This window comes from Camelina sativa, chromosome 10 (genome assembly GCF_030686135.1).
Source record: "Camelina sativa cultivar CO46 ecotype springtype chromosome 10, ASM3068613v1".
NCBI classification, from domain to species: Eukaryota; Viridiplantae; Streptophyta; class Magnoliopsida; order Brassicales; family Brassicaceae; genus Camelina; species Camelina sativa.
The window spans coordinates 22,679,480-22,702,691 of NC_141889.1; the positions used below are offsets into that span (position 1 = coordinate 22,679,480).

Below are 23,212 nucleotides of genomic sequence, written 5' to 3' on the forward strand. Positions count from 1 at the left end.
GGCACTACCGGTGCTTGAGCCGGTACCACACTCGGTAACCGCGCTAACAAATGTGTCAACAAACCCGCAAGGTCGACACCCGGGACTCCACCCACTGGGACTCCCACACCTGGGGCCCTAACATCATCAGCTACTGGAGCATCAACACAGCCCCCTCCAGCCACACTCATGGAATCCCCTCCTGGACACCCTGCGACTCGCCAACACCCGCCTCTGCTGTCACACTCTTGTCTACAGTCTCGCTAACCGCTGGAAGTCTGCCCCTACCCCGACCACAACCGCGTCCACGACCACGACCAGCAACAGCATCCTCTCTAACCATTTGCACTACCATGAACAGAAGGCTACACACGCAATTAAAACATACACAAAAACATAAACTCACCGTGGAATCACACTGTAGGCTCGAAGAGGATGTTTTAGGACTCCATGCCACAGAAAATTGATTAACTAAAACAATCAATCAAGACATGCAATCCCAAACATCACAACAGAAACCTAGTGAACCCAAACCTAGAACCGTAAGGGCTTTTATACCAAACTGAAACGACCCGACCCGGTTTTTTTAATAAATAAAGAATAATAATAAATATACTACAACTAGTGGTCCTGTATCCACTAGCCTCCTAACCACAATCACAACCAACAGCGGAAATAACCAATACCAATATCTAATAAATATCCAATAGTAAACCAATATTATAACATAAACAATATCCAATAATCAACCAACAGGAAACATAGAACCAGCAATCTAGCAATGTTTCTAATGAACCAACTCTAGAAACCTAGCAATGCCAGACAACAATCAATCTAGTCCCTAGAACATCCTCATCTTCATTGCCTTGATTGCACGATCACACTTTGCCTTTACCTGCACCACAAACACAAATTGAGATGCATGAGTATTTGATAAACACTTAGTGAGGCAATCCTTCCATCTACTGGGCTATACACACAAGCAACAGTGATACCAATGTTCTAAACAATCATCAAACAAAAAATACAAACCAGGAAAACAAACATCATCTCGCTAGAAAACTAGCCTTGGTGTCTATCGACACTACCCCACAGTGTCGATCGATGTCGTTTTACTAGTCAAATCTCGCTCTGAACCTCCTCCAAATCGCCCAATAGTCAAAACCCAAGCCATATACATCCATAGGAACCTGTAGCAACCAGTCCCAGCAAGAAAACACACACAAAATAACAACAAACAAGCAAGAACAAGGAATCAAAGGCTTAGATTAGCCATGGTCATGCACTCACCTCTTTGCAATAAGTTTCTGAACCACATCAACGAATCCAACCCTCCTAGCAAGCTCTTACCACCTTCCTAGCCTTGGATCTCTCAAGAACAGCCAACAAAACTCACAAATCTCTCTCAAAAGATCAAGAACCAAGTTTTCTTCTTTTTCTCTCCAAAACAAACTCCAAAACCCTTCTTATCGTCGAAATCCACTTATGTAACCCGGTTCAATGGTTTCCTAGAACCAAACCAAACCAAATCGATTAGAAATTCAATATGGTCGAACCAGAAAACCTTGGTGTCGAGCGACACGACCCTTGGTGTCGATCGACACCCACCCCCCAAAACGCAGAGTTTTGGTTTGCGGGCGTTACAACGTGACTATGCCAAGTTCTATGGTCGATCTCTTGACTGATGGTTTATTTAGTCTCGATTACTTGCTTGTCTTGGTTAATATTTTTATTGCAATAAAACGATGGTTGGTCTAAACGATGTGGAAAACTATCCTATGGGTTGTTTGACATGTATGACTTGATTGAATTAGACTTTTGTTGGATTGAGATTATTGAACTGAGCATAGTGAGACAAGATCACTGCTCCACTAAGCAAACTTGTTTGCTTACGCCTCCTTTTATGGTCGCAGGAAAAGAAAGATCCGAGGATCTGGATTTAAGTGGCTGACGAGGTCGCGTGGCGAAGGCAAGGAAGGGAGAGGATGGTGGCTTTGGGTAGTTTTATTTTTTTGATTAGTATTTTAAAACGATCTACTAGTTTATTTGCATGGCTCTCATTGTACTAGAACCCCATATGGTATTTGGATGCATGTTTATGTTTAATTTAACCCGTTTTTACTCAACCGCTATCGCATATTGTTGAATAAACGAATTATAAATTGATAGGCCCAAAATTGACGGACATGTACGGGTTGGTACGGAATTTTAGGGTCGAGATCTTACAGCAGGGCTTGTGGCGATGGTTGGTTGTAGGACATTATGATGTTCTATGTTAGGCATAGAGGTAGTTCTGGTCAGCATGGTACTCGATCGAGCTTAGAATATTTGCTTTAGAGATATGAGATCTCGAACAACTCATGAGAGACGGTTAGGTACCTATGTACCGTTATCTCAAAGTACTTTGTGTCTTGGGGGTATAATTGGTATATCGAATTTGGGTGACGATTCGAAGACGCGCTATAGTGATAACCGAGAGAAATATTAGACTTCCTGGATACCATAGCTTAAGGGATGAAGCATGATAGCAAGCTGGTAAGATTCAAAGGTTGAAACCTGAGAACGAGGGAGATGCATGAGTTGAGAGTGAATAATATAAGAGATGCGAGTTATTGGCCATATAGACTCGTTATGCGGTAGTTGGAGAATGTGCGAATCATAGTGTTGGTTGCACGGGAGATCCTTGAATGTTGGTCTTGGTGCTAGATTTGAGGACAAATCTACGATGGAGAGAGAGAATTGTAACATCCGCGAACCAAAATTCTTGTTTTGAGATGTGCATCGATCGATGAAAGATTTTCCTCTATGGGACTAGTTAAGCTAAACACATGTGTTGCTGCGTTTTGGGGTTTTGGAAATCTACGGGTCGATATAAAAGGCTTATTGTTGACGCCCTTGACTTATTTTAGCCATTTTTACCTTCTACAAAAGAGAGAAAGAGTTTTCCAGAGAGTTCATATGAGATCAGTGCCTTTTCTTGAGAGATCTTTTGCTATGGTTGGAGATCTGAGGCCGTGAACGTGTTAAGAACTTGATGTGGCCTTGTCTCTTATCGTATTTGGTCTATTCGCAAAGGTGAGTGCGTGACCGTGGCTCTGATCTAAGCGATTAGATGTTGCTTGTGTGTTTTCTTACGTGCTAGTAGGTGAATGCTTGTTCTGATTGTTGTAAATTTTGGATTCGGTTTCTGGCATCTTAGAGCCGAGGAGAGTAGGAGTAAATTGTTCTTGGCGTTCTGTCGCACGATTGCATCAATCGATGCAAGGAGCTCATTGGTCGACGCAGTTAGGTTTTGAAGGCGATGCGGAAGGCGTTGCATCGGTCGATGGAAGGAGTGCATCGATCGATGCATCTAGGGATTTGAAGGTATCGCATTTCTCAACGCAAGGATATAGCACCGGTCGACGCAAAGAGTTTGTCGATCGATGCAAGTGCAGAGAGTTGGCGCGTTTGTTCGTGTAACATCCGTGTTCCGGGAATAGAATTTGAGATACGTTGAGTAAACCAAAAGAGTGAATTTTAATTAATTTTGGTTTAATTAAATCCTGGTCTAATCTAATAAAACCAAAAACCCCTAATCTCTTTCTCAAATTCACGCCTCCTGTCCTGTTTTTGCTATTGTCGACATTGTTATGAGAGAGGGAGAGAAAGGGAGAGAACTCTTAGTTGTTTAGTGTAAAGAAGGAAGAGAAGGAGATGAAGCTTTTTCTTTAGAGTAATGAGAGAAACAGAACTGTCAGGGTTTAGGAGAAGGAATATCCGATTACTCAAAACAATTTGAAAGGTATTGATTTTTGGTAGGGTTGTAGCTAAGAGATTTTCGTACACTTTCCTTTTTATAGAAGTGAATTTGCGTTAATATTCTAGGAGTTATTGGCATTTTAGTGGACGTGTCGACCTTGCTTTTCGCTGAAGGGATTAGAAAGTTAATGGTTCGTTTTGATTTCGTGGTTTCACTTGTGAGGTTGTTCTTTTCTGATTTTTCTGGCAGTTTGTTTTCAATGTTTGTTTATTGGTGCGATTTGTTGTAGGAGCGAGTTTGGTTGTTCTTGGATATTGGAGAGTCTCTCACTTGGTTGTTGTTATTTTTGTGAATCACTTGTTAAGGTGAGTGTGTGACCATAAGCTTATCTAAGCGATTGGGTTGTATGACTTGTCTTGTGTGATGATTTGTAGGTGTGGTGAAAGCGTTATTGGTTGTTCTGTTTAATGGTTGGTTTGTTATATTTTATTTGGATTTGTACTCTTGATTTGCTTGTGTGTATAGCTCGTAGATGGGAGGATCGCCTCACTGGGTATTTCAGGTAATACTCACGCATCTCATTGTGTTTGTGGTGCAGGTAGAGGCAAAGTGTGACCGTGGGATCATGGCAATGAAGAGGACGATGTTCTAGTGGCTCGCTTGGTTGTTGTCTGGCTTTTGTTAGATTGCTAGAGTTGATTCCTAGAATGTTGTTTAGGATTTCTGGTTTTCTGGTTTATGTTGATTGGATCTTTAGTTTATGGTTTTGGAATTATTACGGTTTATTTGATATTGGTTATTGGTTTATTGGTTATTTATTGGTTTTATTATTTCCGCTTTTGGTGTGATCGTGGTTAGGTGGCTAGTGGGTATGGGACCACTAGCTTATATGTTTATTATTATATTATATTTATAAATTTATTATTTATTAATTTAAATAAAAAAACGGGTCAGGTCGTTTTAGTTCGGAGATATTTGGTTTGCTTGTTTCTTTGTGTATTTGATTGTGCTTGTCTTTTCACTTCTGTGTATAGCCCAGTAGATGGGAGGATCGATGCAAGTGCATAAAGTCGGCGCGTTTGTTCAGATCCAAACTGTCCCGCTATATAACCTCGTCCCTTAAGCATATTAGTCTTATTTATAATAGTTTTAACCATTGTCTAAAATTTTATATCCCATATAGAACGGTATATATATACACTTTTTAAAAAACTCGATTGAGTAATATAAGTCTTTTTTAGAAAATTCAAATTGCAGCATATGCAAAAAAAAACCTTCTATTTTTATTATACATATGTTTTATGTAAAAAATATTTTTAAAAACAAATAAAATCATATAAAAATGAAAGCAGAGAAGGAATTTGAAAAATGGTAATTGAGATTTATTATGAAGTGATTTTAGGAAATTTTTGTTAAATATTATCAATATTAGTTTCAAATTTAGGTAATAGTTTGAATATATATATATATATATATATATATATATATATATTATAATAATACTGGAAAATAACAATTTTAGCCGAAAGAAAATTTCTAAAACATCAGCCACATTTATTAAAACCGAGGCTTATTCTCAAAGACAATTACCATTACTTTTTAAACTTTGACTCAACACTCGAATTTCATAATTTTTTTTGATCCTAGCCAGTGATCAATTAAGCTTGACACATAACCTTACTATACATTAAAACAAGTGAAAGAATTATGTATGAGTAAGTAGGGAAAAAACATTGAAATCTAATTATATATTTTGTATCTACTATTATTTCTTTTTTTGGTTTTGAAGATTTACCATTACTGAAATGAATTACTAAATAACTAACAAGCCGCATTGCTTCAGTGAACCCATAACTCTGTAGATCTTTTTCTTTTCTTTTCTTTTTTGAACAAACAGCATCTTTAGATCTTTGTTATATCTTTCCGTATCAAAAAGATGTAACTGTTTTAATCCAGATTTTAATAAAAAAAGTTAAATACACGAGAAACAAAAAGATTTTAAGAAATGAGGGAGAAAAATTATTTAATAAATTTATCTCCCGGTTTCTAGGAAGTTCATTTTCTTTCTGATATGGTATTTGCCTAACATTATGCGAATAAGGTTTGCCATTATTCATCCGCCCACAAGATTCTTCCATAGATGGATGTGGAATTGCGGTCAATGTTGCAAATATCGATCTCGCCATGTTATACTTGACAACATATAATCAAAACCGGGAACAATGAAGATGATGAAGGGGGCTTTTGTGATAATCAAAATACAGTTATTTAGTATCCTATATAAACGCATGTTTTCACCACCATTATCTTCATCATCTTCATCAGTTCTGATATTTCTTTATCTTTCGTGAACCATAACATGGTGAAACCAATCATTGCGACCTCCACCGTAATTCCATATCCATCTACAGAAGATTCATATGCGAGGATGGAACCTTGTGCGCCTTCTGCGCATAACATTACGTAAATAGCTGATCATACTTCACAACATATAATGAAAAAATAGAGATGATGAAGATAGTGATGGTGAAAAACACGTAAATATATACATAGAGAGCTAGAGTAAATAACGAACAATAATTATCATTTAAGAGAATGCTAATATAACTAGATTCAATACTTGTATCAAGAATCAGAGGGAAAAAAATTATTGGAACATTAATTCTACAACTCTGGTAAATGTATATCTATTTGAGTTTGTGCAGCTTGAATAAGGAATAACTATTCAAAGAAGTATCTCATGAAGGCCATGTGCCACATAGAAATGATGACCAATTGTCATGGCGGATTTCATGGAAAACGTTGGTGACTGATTTTCTTATTCAAGCCTCATGACCACAAATAGGTATACATTTTCTAATTTTTAAAATATTAATTTCATAAATCATTGCTTTCCCTCTTTAGGACTCTCAAATAAGTAGTGAATCTAGCTATATTGATAGTCTTTTAAATGATAATATTGTTTGTTATTACTCTAGCTCGATATCTATACGTGTTTTCACAAAAGCTCCTTCATCATCTTCATTGTTTTTGATTATATGTTTTGAAATATAACATGGTGAGACCGATCATTGCTGATCATGTATTTTTTGAAAATGTTTTGTCAACCATTAGGTTAGATTTCTCACCTTTTGTAATCTTACCTTATGAAATAAACCAAAATTTTGTTTATGTTTTGCATAACCATTGTTATCCAAATTAATTATGCTAACATTCTCTTGTTAAACTATTATGTTCCTTTTTAGGGTGTGTCGCCACATGGTGTCGTACATGAGCAAATGAATCCACCTGCTAATGTTGATGTGAAGGAAATGAAAGCTCCGATTGATATAGACCAAATTCAGCAGGTATGTTAGTTGACGTTTTGAATTATATTACTTGAGAACAAACAATATGATGCAACTCAAAGTTAGATATCTTGTTTGTTCTCAAGTAATATCAATCAAAACATCAACTCATATACCTGCTTAGTGTGGTCTATATAAATCGGAGCTTTCATTTCCTTCACATCAACATTAGCAGGTGGATTCATTTGCTCATGTACGACACCATGTGGCGACACACCCTAAAACAAAAAAGAATAGTTTAAGAAGAGAATATTAGCATAATTAACATGGATAACAAACGTTATGCAATACATAAACAAAAATTTGGTTGATTTCATAAGGTAAGATTGCAAAAGGTGAGAAATCTATCATGATGGTAGACAGAGCATTTTTCAAAAACTACATGATCATCAATGATCGGTCTCACCATGTTATATTTCTAAATAAGTAATCAAAACAACAAAAATGATGAAGGAGCTTTTGTGAAAAACAAGTAATTATCATTTAAAAGACTACCAATATAACTAGATTCACTACCTAATTGAGAGTCCTAAAGAGAGAAAGCAATTAGTTATGAAATTAATAATTTGAAAATTATAAAATGTATACCTATTTGGGTCATGAGGCTTGAATAAGAAAATCAGGCGCCAACGTTTTCCATGAAATGCACCATGACAATTGGTCATCATAATTTTTCTATGTGGCACGTGGCTTTCATGAGATACTTCCTTGAATAGTTATTCCTTATTCAAGCTGCACAAACTCAAATAGATATACATTTACCAGAGTTGAAGAATTAATGTTCCAATAATTGTTTCCCTCCTTAAGATTCTTAATACAAGTATTGAATCTAGTTATATTAGCATTCTCTTAAATGATAATTATTGTTCGTTATTTACTCTAGCTCTCTCTATATATATACGTGTTTTTTACCACCATTATCTTCATCCCCTTCATCATTTCTATTTTTCATTATATGTTGTGAAGTATGATAAAGTGAAACCAATTCTTACAACCTCAACAACAATTTCATATCCATCTATGGAAGAATCTTGTGTGATGATGGAACCTCATATACTTATAAAAACATAACATGAGATCAGTGTATATAAACTTATTTCCTCAACCTATCCCCATGTTTTATCGTAAAACTAGACAAGTTAGTCATCAATTTCACAAATATATCAATGTTCACTAGTTCCTTGAATAAAAGTTATTTTCTAACAAAAATTTATATGAAAATATAGATGATCTTGTACCTTTACTCTTTTCAACTTATCTCTTCAACCACAGTTTTCTTCATGATTAGAACATAAAGAAGAAAGTAGTGGTTTTTCCAATTGATGTACAAGTGTACCACACGAAAACCTTTGTTCGTTTCCATTCTATACAACAAGGCACATCATATTGAAGAGAATAGTCATGTTTAAAATATAAAACCAAGATTAGTTATAACACGTTCAAAATGTTCACAAGCTAGTAACTTATGTTAATTCTAATGATGACATGTATTTTCTCATATTTTCTCGCTCCACTAGAGAAATCAAACTAGAACCAATGATACCTTGCAAAAAGAGTTTTTTGAAAGCATATATAAGAAAAATAATTAATATTAAGTCTTCTAGCCCAAAAAATTGTAAAAACACATTCCTCAGTTTGGCCTAATAGCTTTTACTTTTCAACCACTAAAAAGTCAAAACTTTCTCAGAACAAAATAATTTCTTCCTCCCAAGCTAAAACTACCCAAAATGATGTGTTTGTATACCTCATAAAGCCTCCTTGACCATTGCCTCTCGTTTATCGTCGTGATTTTATATCGTCTAAATTTTGTATATCATTTATGCTATCTCCACTTTCTAAAAAAATAAATCATCTTCTGTCAAAAACAAAGCATGCACATTTTATAAAATGTCATAAGGACATTAATTTGAAAGTTAACACGCTAGAAATACACTATCGATGAAAAAAGTAAATGGTTCACATATTTATTAAAGAAGATAAATTATTATATAATTATGTTATTTATCTTTCATTTGAAACTGCAAAGAAAGTATAATATCTTCGTCTAACAAAATGTAGTATGAAATCCTTTAATTTTTCTGAGGGACTTCAATGATTTACATGACACCTATGTGAACACACAAAATAATCTTTCATGACTCAATACTTCCCAGTGTTGATAGAAATGGTTTTTAATTAAGTCCAAAATTTTCTGAAAACGTAAACAAAAATAACATAAAGGACACACCAATGTACCCATATCCTCCAAAATTTGTCAAAATACCCACACAATATACTAATACAATTGGATCAACAAAGCAAATAAAATCGAACATGAACTCTTTAAAAAAAAAAGTAAACATGAACTGATATAATCAAATTGAGTAAGAGTATTTAATAATACATTTTAAATAATATTTCGTTAAGAAATAACTTGTAAACATACAGAGCAACTGAAATCACATTCAGTAGTATCCAAAATTCAAAGTTTTCATACAATAAAACCAATAGTGTATAATGTTAGATCCATGTACAGATATATTGTTAGATCTATATGCCTTACTACTCATAAAACAAAATACATCTTAATATTAGGAAAATAAATCAAAATAGAACATGAGTTTACATACTCAAACACCAAACTTTGAATAAAAAGGTTGATACTTTGATTAGTACTCAATTGCAAGAAAATTATACTTATACTTCAAATCTTATCAATTATTTGAATAGGAAACATTTACCTTTTCTGGAATTTCTCTTAGATGACTCAAAAACAAGAAAACAGGAAGAGCTGAAAGATAGATGTATACATGAGAGTGGTTGGGTAAAATAGTGTCAGAGCGTTGCGTATAGATTAAAAGAGACAATGAAAACAAGAAGAGCTTAGAGATCAAATTTCTTGAAAGATAGATTTGTTCTGGACATGAGCAATTATACTTTTGTTGGATACTTTCATTAGACAAAAGAAGATTAAAACCCCATTAATTAGGCTTTTAAGAAAAATGAATCTCTTAATTAAATGAAAGATATCTTTGCACTTTGAGGATAACTATACAATCACATTAAACATTAGTCTCTCTCTCATTAGTCAAAAGAAGATAAGAAATCCATTAGTTGGACAATTAAAGGAAATATATCTTTACACTTTGAATATAATTTAAGTTATATGCAATCAAATTAAACATGTCTCTCTCTCATAAGTCAAAATGAGATAAAAAAATCCATTAATTAGTCTTCTAAAAGGAATATGATTTATATCTTTACACTATGAAGTGTTGTTTATGAAATTATATGATTTGTTTTTTAAAAACATATTTACTTCAATGAAATGATAAAATAATCTGATCATCCATGTTTCTGTTCATTGTCTTGTAACAAAGATTTATGGGATCTTTTATTGCAAAAGAGTTTCTCTTATGTCTTTATTGAAACAGTATGACCAATTTATTTGTTTTTAATTATAATATTAAACTAGTGATCCCATACTCACTAACAAGCTAACCACATTCAAACCAAACGACAGAAATAACGAAACATTAAACCAATGAATCATTCCAACATAAACCAGAGAATCAGCAATCGTATCCCACATTCTAAGGACTCCACTCTAGCAACCTAACAATAGTAAGACAACAACTGATCAAGCCACTAGAACATCCTCCTCTTTATTGTCTTGATTCCACGATCACACTTACCTTTACATGCACCACAAACAATTACCTTTACATGCACCACAAACAACAATTGTGATGCATGAGTGTTCTCATGAACACTCAATGAGGCAATCATCTCATCTATTTCGCTATACACATAAGCAACTGAGAATCTGATGTTTATCAAACAACAAACAAACACAAACAAACTAGGAAAACAAGTATATGCCGCCTGTTGAAAGGGGTGGTGTCAACTGACACCCGCCTGGTTTCAACCGACACTCGCCTAGAGGTAATTTTCGTAGATCACCTGTTGGTCTAGGTTTTCCAAAAAGTTTCATGACCATATCGATATCCCACATTAAATAAAAATATACATACAGTTGAACATAGTTATAGAGGTGTAAAAAATATAAGCTATGTATATAAATATGTACTAGGTAAGGATATTTTTTTTAGTGTATGTTGCAGTTTGCTGTACGTACATAACATTTTTTTGTTTAGTGTACGCCCATAAATCAGTTTTAATGAGAATATTATTGTAATTTTGTAGTCATCATTAACATATCTTCTTCAACAACCATAGCTAATATTGTCGTTGTTGTTCACCGGAAATTTTCTCTTTTTCTTCTTCTCGCTAGAGTTCTACACACCCATACACATCAGATATTTCCTCCTCTTCTTCTCACCGAAGGTCTACACACTAAAACTCACCGAAAATTTCCTCCACTTTTTCTTCTCTCTGGAATTATATACACCGAACTCACTGAATCTTCTAACACATCCAAACATGCCAGAATTGTACACATCCCACTCGCTGGAATTTTAGACACCCAAACTGGCGGGATTAAGTAGGCTAACTATTAATCTTACCCAAGTTACCTAATTTTTACTTGGCGAGATGGTGAACTTCGTGTTCTTCTCTCTCTCTCTTTCTAGTTCTCTTAAAGGTTAATTACACATTTTTTTTGTCAACTGACGTTATTGATAAACTTAGTTCTAACCAAACTAGAATACAAGGTAGAATACTACGCCTAAAAGAGGGGAGGTTTAAGCCGGCAACCAACAAAAATGTCCCCGGAAACAAAATAATTATATTTTTAAGCCGACGGACAACAATTAAAGGTTAATTACACCTTTGCTACGTAGACGACGATGGATTTCTTTGTATCGTGGATCGATTGAAAGAGCTAATCAAATACAATGGTTTTCAGGTTAAATCATATTTTCATTTTGCCACTCGGATAAATACAATTAGTTTGCCATGTTTCAAAAATTAAATCACATAATGTTTTGGATTATATAATAGGTAGCTCCAGCTGAACTAGAGGCTCTCCTACTGGATCACCCAGAAATTCTCGATGCAGCAGTTATTCCGTAAGTTCTTAATTTTTCTTTTATAATTTATAGTTCAGTTTATACAATAAAACCAAACCAACCAAACTGATGAATTTACTGAAACAAAACTAACTAGTGGTGGAGGCAATGTAAAATCATGGGGGTCAATTAACACCCATGATTTTTCAAAAATGGTTTAGATTCTAATAAAATTTTTAAATTGACCCCCTTGGTAAAATATTTTTGCCCCCATCAAATACTTATCCTAATATAGTCCAATAAAAAATTAAACCCATATAAAAATTGTATGTTATTCGGTTTGGTTATCAATTAGTTTTTTCAGTTTTATGAATTAATAGTTTTATAAAAAGGTAAAATCAGATGTAAATCGGTTTGGTTTTAGCTTCGTTCCAGTTTTTAGATTATTTGGTATTTTTTACAAAACAAAAATTTATATAAATGATATATCAATCAATCCGTTAACATAACTCAAACCACAAAGTGGTGGGCTAGTGGTTCTAGCTTGGTGGAAGAGTCACCATGTTTGTCCAAGTCATGATCGGCTCTCTCCAAGCGCAGAATTGCTGACTTTATCCATTTGGCCACATGGGTATGGGCCCATTGCTTACGGACCATTTGCAAACCTGGCTAGGACTCGTTCCCTAAGAACTAGTCTCTGATCTCTCCATAGGTCTGGAGATTTACTCTGAGTTATCAAAAAAAGTGTCAACCAACCAAACCAAAGACCGAAAACTTAATAAAAATGACAATCAAATAGGTACTTACGTTAACCACAATTAAAATAAATCATTTATTTTGATTCGGTTTACTTTTTCTGGTTATAGTTTTTTTGTCCACTGCTTTTTTCTTTTATATCATTTTTGTGGTATTATAATAATTTTTCTTTTCTTTTTTCTTACAAAATAATTCTGATTCCTATGACTAAAATTTCTGGCTCATGTAACTGAAACTAATATAAAGTTTTTATCTGTTTCTTTGCATCACAAAGGTTTCCGGATAAAGAAGCAGGACAATATCCGATGGCTTACGTGACACGAAAACCTGAGAGCAATCTTAGTGAGAAAAAAGTTATCGAATTTATTTCTAAACAGGTGTTATTTATGACCACGACCATATATATAACTCAATTCAGTTATGTAATGTTTTGTAACTTAGGTGATGGATTTTAGTTAATATGATAAACAGGTGGCACCATATAAGAAAATAAGAAAGGTCGCATTTATAGACTCCATACCAAAGACTCAATCGGGCAAGACACTTCGCAAGGATCTAGTCAAATATGCCATTTCTAAGCTTTAAAAGAATCGATACTTTGTCATTTTTACTTGTATGATTATTTTTATCTGACATAATAACAGAGAAGTTAGAACTGTTTAGTTCGATTATGATTTATATGATCAGAACTTTCCTAGTCGAATCGTATATGTTTCTATCTTTGTGGTTGACAAATATATATTCATCACAACACTGTATATCGTGGTTTACCGGTTCGACCGCAGGTCGAGGAGGGGTCTGAAAATGCTGGTTCTATAACAAAGTAAAGTTCTGCTCTTGCTTTTATGAAGAAGAAATTTAAGATTTTTCGGTTAATGTATTAGTAAACCTTACAATGAAACCACCTTTACTGCATCGAATACCTCAGGGCACCGCAGATCAAGTTAATTAGAGTAGCCATGTTAAAAATGTAAAGCCAAGCATATAGTAATGTTAATTTTGCTTTTTTAATTGATTGATTGAATTGTTTTACTGATTACATAATTCAGGATATTTAAAAATGTACTTATTCATAAAAAAGAAGATTGAAGAGGATGAAGAAAGCTGTGATGAAAAACATCTTTATATATCAAAAGTAAAGTCATAACAAACATTAATTATCATTAAAAAAGAACCATTAATGATTATTTAATAGACTACCAATATAATTAGATTCACTACCTAAATGAGAAACCTAAAGAAAGAAAACTTTAATTTTAGTCAAAATAACAATTTTGACATGTGTGTACCTTTTTAGACTCATAAAATTTGGATAAGGGTGATTGACAAAAAAAAAATGGATAAGGGTAACCATTAAGTCTCACGTCACGTAGAAAATACATGATAACCTGAAATAAATTCAAAACATGTATATATCAAATAATGTATATATATTAATATTTTTAAAATATATTTTGTGTTTTAACCTTTTATTTGTAAGATTTGCATAATTGATTATTATTCATTTGAATAAATATTCAAATTTGGATGAAATATTTTTAATAAAATCTAACATGAATATTTTACTTTTCTTAATTATGATAATCTGAAAATATCTAAACAGAATCACAATTCAATAACACAACTTTTTATTGTCAATACAATAAAATATTAACATTGCATCATTTCTATTGAAAATATAAAAAAAAACTTAATCAATTAAAATATATGTAACGCCCACAAATCAGAATACAATAAAATATTAACATTGCATCATTTCTGTTGAAAATATATAAAAAAAAAATAATCAATTAAAATATATGCATCGATCGATGTATGGTCCGTTTTGTGCGGAACGACTATAGTGAAACGCGTGTTTTGTTGCGTTTTTTGGTTTGTATGTAAGCCAATAACTCGACACTTAGCCACTTTTTAGATCGTTAGTGAAGAAGGAAAAAAGAGAATAAAAGTTCTAAAGGTTTTCATTGAGTTTTGGGTGAGTTTTGGTGCAGTTCTTGAGAGTTTTCTTCTGTGGGAGTGGAGATCCGAGTTTAGAGAGCGTGTTGGGGCTTGCTGTGGTGTGTTCTCGTGCTTGTAGAGTCAGATCCGTCATTCTCAAGGTGAGTGCATTACCATCGCTTATCTGAGAATGAGATTTTCGAGTTTATATGTTTTTTCAGTGATTTGGTGAATTGGAACCTTGTTATTTGTGATTTTCGTTGTTCCTATGAAGTATATTTGGTCTTTGTGTTGTTTGTTCAATAACAAAGAAAAGTTGTGCTCTTAACCTTACTGATTTCGAAAATATTTTTCTGTCTAACTCTAGCATGAAGAAGAAATTTATGATTTACACCTTTGCTGCATCGAATACATCAGGGCAGGGCAGATCAAGTTAATTAGAGTAGCCATGTTAAAAATGTAAAGCCAAGGATATAGTAATGTTAATTTTGCTTTTTTAATTGATTGATTGAATTGTTTTAATGATTACATAATTCAGGATATTTAAAAATGTACTTATTCATAAAAAAAGAAGATTGAAGAGGATGAAGAGAGCTGTGATGAAAAACATCTTTATATATCAAAAGTAAAGTCATAACAAACATTAATTATCATTAAAAAAGAACCATTAATGATTATTTAATAGACTACCAATATAATTAGATTCACTACCTAAATGAGAAACCTAAGGTCCTAAAGAAAGAAAACTTTAATTTTAGTCAAAATAACAATTTTGACATGTGTGTACCTTTTTGGACTCATAAAACTTGGATAAGTGTAACTATTAAGTCTCACGTCATGTAGAAAATACATGATAACATGTAATAAATTCAAAACATGTATATATCAAAACATGTATCTATATTAACATTTTTAAAATATATTTTGTGTTTTAACCATTTATTTGTAAGATTTGCATAATTAATCATTATTCATATGAACAAATATTCAAATTTAAATGACATATTTTTAATAAAATCTAACATGAATAGTTTATTTTTCTTAATTATGATACCTTTATGAAAATATTTAAACAGAATCACAATTTAATAACACAACTTTTTATTGTCAATACAATAAAATATTAACATGACATCATTTCTATTGAAAATATAAAAAAACTTAATCAACTAAAATATATGTTACGCCCGCAAACCGGAAAACAATAAAATATTAACATTGCATCATTTCTATTTAAAATATAAACAAAATCTTAATCAATTAAAATATATGCATCAATCGATGTATGATTCGTTTTCTGCGGATCGACTAAAGTGAAACGCGTGTTTTGTTGCGTTTTTTGGGTTTGTATTTAAGCCAATAACTCGACACTTAGCCACTTTTTGGGTCGTTTGTGAAGAAGGAAAAAAGAGAAGAAAAGTTCTAAGGGTATTCATTGAGTTTTGGGTGAGTTTTGGTGCAGTTCTTGAGAGTTTTCTTCTGTGGGAGTGGAGATCCGAGTTTGGAGAGCGTGTTGGGGCTTGCTGTGGTGTGTTCTCATGCTTGTAGAGTCAGTTCCGTCATTCTCAAGGTGAGTGCATGACCATAGCTTATCTGAGCATGAGATCTTCGAGTATATATGTTTTCTCCGTGATTTGGTGAATTGGAACCTTGTTATTTGTGATTTTTGTTGTTCCTATGAAGTGTATTTGGTCTTTGTGCTGTGAACGAATTATGGTTATGGAGGATGGTTTTGGGTTGATGACAACATCGAGAATCAATGCTAGGGCAGCTACATCGATAGAAATAAGAAGTGCATCGGTCGACGCAGTCACGAGGATTCACAAACAATCGTGACAATGCATCGATCGATGCATCTAGGGATTGAAGAATTCCATCGGTAGTTGCAAGGTGTGCCTCGGTCGACGCAAGGCGCGATGCATCGGTCGATGTAGGGGAGGGTTCATCGGTCGACACGAGGCGTATGTCAGACGATGCAGTTCTCAACTTACGTGTATGTTATGGCTTGGTTGGATATTATTATTGTGGTTGTTGTTTGTGTTTGGAGTTCTTATTGCTTGTGTGTATAGCCTAGTAGATTGGAGCATTGACCCCAGCCAAGATTATGCTCCTTTATCACGGTTCTGTGCACAACTTCAAGCTCCATGTACAACGCCCTGCGCTGTGCCCTACAGCCGCCACCAACGTACCAACAGCTTATGTGCGTGTATGTGCTTTCTACAATATGTCTGTTTCTTCAACCCTATCTTCCTTTATATAGTGAAACCCTAGAGCTTATGTCGGTTTATCCTTGCAGACTACACAACCCGGATCCTGTATGGGCTACACACCAATATAGGCCCAGTTCATGAATCATGCCAAATAAGCCCATATGAAGCAAACATTTACAATAAACTCCACCTTATGCTTCATTTGGTCCAACTCACAAAATCCCCTTTGTGTTGATTATTTCCTGAGAAGAAAAACCAATCTTGTTTTCTCCTGTAGAACCAACAACTCCCAATGATCCTTATATTTGTCCACCTTAGGAATTTTTCAACTTCATCTTCAGAAACTTCAAGAGATTCGCGACTCTCCCTCAAGCTTCCTTCTCATGATGACTGTAATCCCACTTGTAGACAAACTCTGACCACTAAATCCGAGATCTGAAGAAACTCTTACAACCTTGATTCATTGATAATCAATACAAAACACAACCAACATTGACTGTTCTTTTGCGTCCTCTAATGCCATCCTCTGACATTTCTCTGAAATTCCCAGCATCTATCAAATCCTTAGACTGTGTCATGACTGTTTCTATGGTCGAAATTTCTGAAATTTCAGTCTGTGGGTAAATAAGAAGTTCTGGTTCTAGGTGGAGCTGTTGTGAGAAATAGGAGAATCAGTAAAGATCTTCATAAGTGTTTCTAAGACCAGGAGAAACAAGGTTGAAGAAGATGATTTGTGTAAGGAGTTACACGAACTTGTTAGGACAACTGAAGAGCATCCTATGCGATTTTGAGAAGCTGATAAGAACAAGGGTGAAGCTTGACCTCTGCATCTGCCCTGCACAGCTCCCTGCGCTGTGCCCTACAACCGCCACCAACATACCAACAGCTTATGTGCGTGTCTGTGCTTTCTACAATATGTTTGTTTCTTCAATCCTAGATTCCTTTATATAGTGAAATCTTAGAACTTATGTCGGTTTACTATTGAAGACTACACAACCCGGATCATGTATGTACTACACACCAATATTGGCCCAGTTCATTAATGAGGCCAAATAAGATCATATGAAATAAACATTTACAACATTAGATTTTCTTGATACCATACATTCTGGTTTTTAGTACCGTATAGTTTTCCAAGCGTTAGTTTGGTAAACTTTACATCGATTGGTACGTAGGTGGCAAAAAAGAGGCCATGTAAATATGTGTGAATAGAGTTGCGTCTGCCCATTAATATTACAAAGAGAGTAGTAGAAGAATAATATATAATATTGGATATCCACCGAAAATGTGTTCGTCATAATGTATTTGTCAAACTTGTTTTTTTTACTGTTCAATTGACCTTTTTGGATCATTGAATTTTTTTGGTGTTTTGGTTCATGTAATAGCTTCAAGAACCAACCATATACATTATATAGTATTTTCTTCTACGTAAAAACATATGTATTACTATGTTAAACATTGTGAAGTATAAAGTTGGAAGAATTTTAATCATATAATTTAATGATTTATGTAGGTTTATAATTTTAAAATAATGCATTTAATGTAATGAAAAATTCAATTTAAATTTGGAAAAGAAGAGTCAAAGTACATAGTAATTAGGTAACATTACATATTATATATATCCTATGTGTTGGTTAAGAAATCGCTAGGCGCTAGTCGGGCGGCGAGTACGGGCCTAGCGCCTAGCAAAGAAATCAGGGACTAGTTTTTGATAAATTTTAATAAATTTTTATATTTTTTTAATAATATATGTTTAATCTTTATAAAATAAAAACATTTATACATTCAAAAAACACAAAACAAGTTTCCATTCACATGATATACAAAAATTAGTATGGTCTTGATCTTGAGGACACAAAAAATATGAAAAGTCACAAAAGAATGAAGATTACTTCTTCTTCATTTACTTTCTTCAATGATCAAGTAATTAGCATGTGTTAAACTTTTTGTTTAGTGAAGACTTCTTCTTGATTATCTGCAACTGCAACATTTTCAGATCAAACAAAATTAATAATAAAAAACAGCAAGATTACAAGAACTATTGGTGTCACGTTAAACAACAAATAATGACACAAAAAAAAAAAAAAAAAAAAAACCTTAGTAACCCATTGGTGTGTCACAAAACTCAGAGGTTCCATGAAAAACATTCCATTCGAAATCCATGTCAACCATTACTTCATCTTCTTCCTCAGATTCAAAATCATCATCATAAAGCTCTCTTACCTTTGAATATTGGGTATTAGGTACAATACCAACACCAGTACTTTGGTCTTCTTGATGTTTCTCTACAATCCAATCTTCCACAGTTTCTTCATTACCATCATCTACGATCACATCCACCGCTTTCTCCTTGATTTTTTTTGTGCTTGTTAAAAATTCTTGCATTAAATTGGACATAAACTAGGCTGTTTAGACGACTGGCCATTAATCTGTTCTTTTTTTTAGTGTGGATCTGCAAATTAATAAGAGATATTAGAAGAAGGGCTGTAACATAAATAGCTATACTTAGACAGAGATAAAAATATTGAACTAATGAGTAACTCAAACATAAAAGCTGAACATAGATTAAAAACTAACCGCTTCAAAGCTACTCCAATTTCTTTTACAACCAGAAGAGCTAGAAGTCAAAGCAAGCACTCTAGTTGCTAGCTTTTGTAACGTAGGTACATGACATCAATGGGACCTTGGAAGTGAGAAGCCGCTTGAGTTCCAAATTCTTCTTGCAGTTCACTATCCAAATGCTGTTTATTTATATTCACCTCAGATCTAAGCTCTTTATCATGTACTCTCTTCTTTGTTTTCCTGTTCTTTGCTTCTATAAGTGCATTCTTACACTTAGTTTGATCCTCCTTTGTAGACAATGGGCAAGCAGAAACATTTCTCCTCTGATGAGCAATATGTTCTTTCATCCTATAAACTCCACCAGACATTTCTTTTCCACACAACTTGCATTTAACCTTATCAAGAGTTTTTGGATCATACAACACTCCATATTCCCATCCCACATCTTCAGAATTACGTTTTAGTTGTACATCAACCATTCTAACATGTTAAAAAAAATCAAAACATTAGTAAATAGAAACATAAAAAACAGGCTGCCCAGAGAAATAGAAACCAATACACAGAGATATCCTAATCGGCTAGACAGAGCAACAGATAGATATAGACAAAGACATCCTAATCGGCTACAAGATTGTAAATTGAGCAGTAACAATTTAGAGATTTTAGAAAATTACTTGTAAATTCATGAACAAAAAGATGAGAGTGTCTTGACAAATAAATATCAGTTTGAGTAAGAACAATTTCTGGAGATAATTGAGATCAGAAGAGAAAATAGATTAGGTTTACAGTGTTGTTCGGCTTTAATTGCCGAGAGAAGAAGAAGATTAAATTAAATCAAGAGATCTGCGTAAACCTCTGTTTTAAAAATCGCTAGGCGTTAGTTGGGCGGTGAGGGAGAGCTTAACGATTAATCGAAAAATCGGATTTAAATCAGGGATTAATCGGGAACTATTTTAGGGTTTTTTATTATTATATTAATAAATAATAAAATATCTAATTGTTATGGTTATATATAAGTTTTACCGACATGTTACACTAATATTTGATAGCTCAATCGGTTGAAGGCTTATTAAGTATTGCCAACGTGAACAGTTCGATCCCCATGTATGTCTTTTGTGTCCATTTTTTCGTTTTTATTAAGAAGGAGCAAAATAGTATTTCAGCCATCATCTTCTTCATCCACGATTCAGATACTGTAAACCCTAATCTATGGCAGCCATCCTTAATTTTTACAGATTTTATTATATTTTTATCTGGATATGACATAAAAATAATAGATCTACAAACTTAACATCGTATTTAAGTAAAAAATCAATGAAAACAAGATTTTTTTTTCTTTTGTCCATTTTTTTCTACCGATTTGGGTGTAATCGCCGCGGATCTTTGCCGCCTAGCGATTACACGGTGAGGAATCGGGCAAATCACCCGATTTTTTAAACAGGGACGTAAACCATCACTTTCTCCTCAAACATTGATGGGCTTTAAGGCCCAATACGATTTAAATCAGTTTATTACCCATTTTTATAAAAAATTAATGAGCTTTAAAGGCCCAAAACGATTTAAAACAATTAAATATCCATTAAAAGCGAAAAAACATTGTTAACCGATTTTGTTAACCGATTTTGCATTAAACCCATCGGTTAAGCACTGCCTAGCGCCTAGGCGCCCGATTAATCGGCTAGGCGCCCGATTTTTAAAACAGGGATTAAAAAAAAAAGACAAATACCCTATAATAGCAGTAAAACAAGTTTTATTGAAAATATAATATACATTCCACAAATCCCAAAAATAGCACTAATAGACACATTTACAATATTTTAAACTAATTTTTAGAATTTGTTTTCTTCAGTTTGGGTTCTATATATTACATTTAGTTTATAATTTTGAGGGACTAGGGTTTAGGATTTAGAAATAAGGGTTTAGTTTTAAAACATGTGCTATTTTTGGAACTTTAGAGAGATAAAGTGGTAAATTTTGAAAAATAACTTATTTTTGTGCTATTTGTGAAAATTGCCCTAAAACAAAACTGTTTTAGTAAAGTTATAAGATTGATAAATTTGTTTAATGTGACACAATTAATCATTTGTTTATATGAAGAGGATTGTATACGTTTAGATCATGTATCAATATATAATTTCAGATTTTTTTCTATAATTTTGAAAACAAAATCTGATATTGAATTATGATTTTTGTATATATTTATTCAAAATTACTATACATATCAGATTAAATTATTTATGTCTTGCACCATTATTTTGATCATAAGTGAATCTCCTCAATTATCATATTTTTCGCCTCTACTAGAAGAGAGACATCCATTACTATATAATGATCCAATTCAAGTTTTGACACTAGTTCTTTTCCAAGTACAAAACCGCGAAACCATTTTCCAATTACAGAACCACAAAACAAAGAATCAAAATCAGAACGTCTTTCAAAGGCTCAAACTAAACATAAGAAGGAAAACTTGCACCAATTTGTACTCCTTACTCTAGCTATTCCGGTCAGATTATTATAAAGAGTTTCCTATTCATAATTATTAATGACATCAGTTTTAATAAAAAATATATATATCGGGTCTAAAGTCATTTTTCAAATTGATGTTTTGGTTTAGTAAACAAGATATATTAGAGTAATTGAGGACCTTTTATGTGCTATTCAATGTAATTTTATATTTATTTATTTCTATATTTTAATTTTGACTAAGCTATTAGAACCAGAACTTCTGATTTACCCACAAGTAACACCTAAATTGCTTGTAGAACCTTGATCTCTGCATCTGCCTGCGCTGTGCCCTACAGCCGCGACCAACGTACCAACAGCTTCTGTGCGTGTATGTGGTTTCTGCAATATGTCTGTTTCTTCAACTCTAGCTTCCTTTATATAGTGAAATCCTAGAACTTATGTCGGTTTATCATTGCAGATTACACAACCCGGATCCTGTATAGACTACATACCAATATAGGTCCAGTTCATGAATCAAGCCAAATAAGCCCATATAAAACAAACATTTACAACATTTGATTTTCTTGATACCATACATTCTGGTTTTTAGTACCGTATAGTTTTCCATGCGTTAGTTTGGTAAAATTTACATCTATTGGTACGGAGGTGGCAAAAAAGAGGCCATGCAAATATTGTATGTGTGAATAGAGTTGCACCTGCTCATTAATATTACAAAGAGAGTAGTAGAAGGATAATATATAATATTGGATATCCACCGAAAATGTGTTCGTCGTAATGTATTTGTCATTTGTCAAACTTGTTTTTTTTTTTACTGTTCAACTGACCTTTTTGGAGAATTTTTTGGTGTTTTGGTTCTTCAATTAGCGTGCGTGATTTAGCTTCAAGAACCAACCATATATATTATATAGTATTTTCTTCAATGTAAAAATATTTGTATTACTATGTTAAACATTGTCAAGTATAAAGTTGGAAGAATTTTAATCATATAATTTAATGATTTATGTAGGTTTATAATTTTAAAATAATGCATTTAATGTAATGAAAAATTCAATTTAAATTTGGAAAAGAAGAGTCAAAGTACATAGTAATTTGGTAACATTACATATTATATATATCCTATGTGTGTATCAATTGGTTTTAAGTAAATAAGAATAAGTAGTATTTGAAATGAATGAAAGTGTTTGAAGAAAAGGATAGTAATATTCTTTTTAATGCGAGAATAAATTATGGGATTACCACATAAGCAGACAACTCTCTAATATA

General features: G+C 33.3%; 1 protein-coding gene across 1 annotated transcript in view; it reads left to right on the forward strand.

Moving 5' to 3' along the window:
- Positions 1-13,476, forward strand: part of LOC147937199 (4-coumarate--CoA ligase-like 8) — a 29,468-nt gene extending 15,992 nt beyond the window's left edge. The window contains exons 3-7 of the mRNA XM_087468704.1: positions 6,967-7,068; positions 11,840-11,914; positions 12,010-12,077; positions 13,048-13,150; positions 13,245-13,476. Coding sequence (XP_087324830.1) covers positions 6,967-7,068; positions 11,840-11,914; positions 12,010-12,077; positions 13,048-13,150; positions 13,245-13,358 — 462 coding nt within the window. The 3' untranslated portion in view covers positions 13,359-13,476. The remainder of the gene's footprint in view (positions 1-6,966; positions 7,069-11,839; positions 11,915-12,009; positions 12,078-13,047; positions 13,151-13,244) is intronic.
- Positions 13,477-23,212: the final 9,736 nt, after the last annotated feature.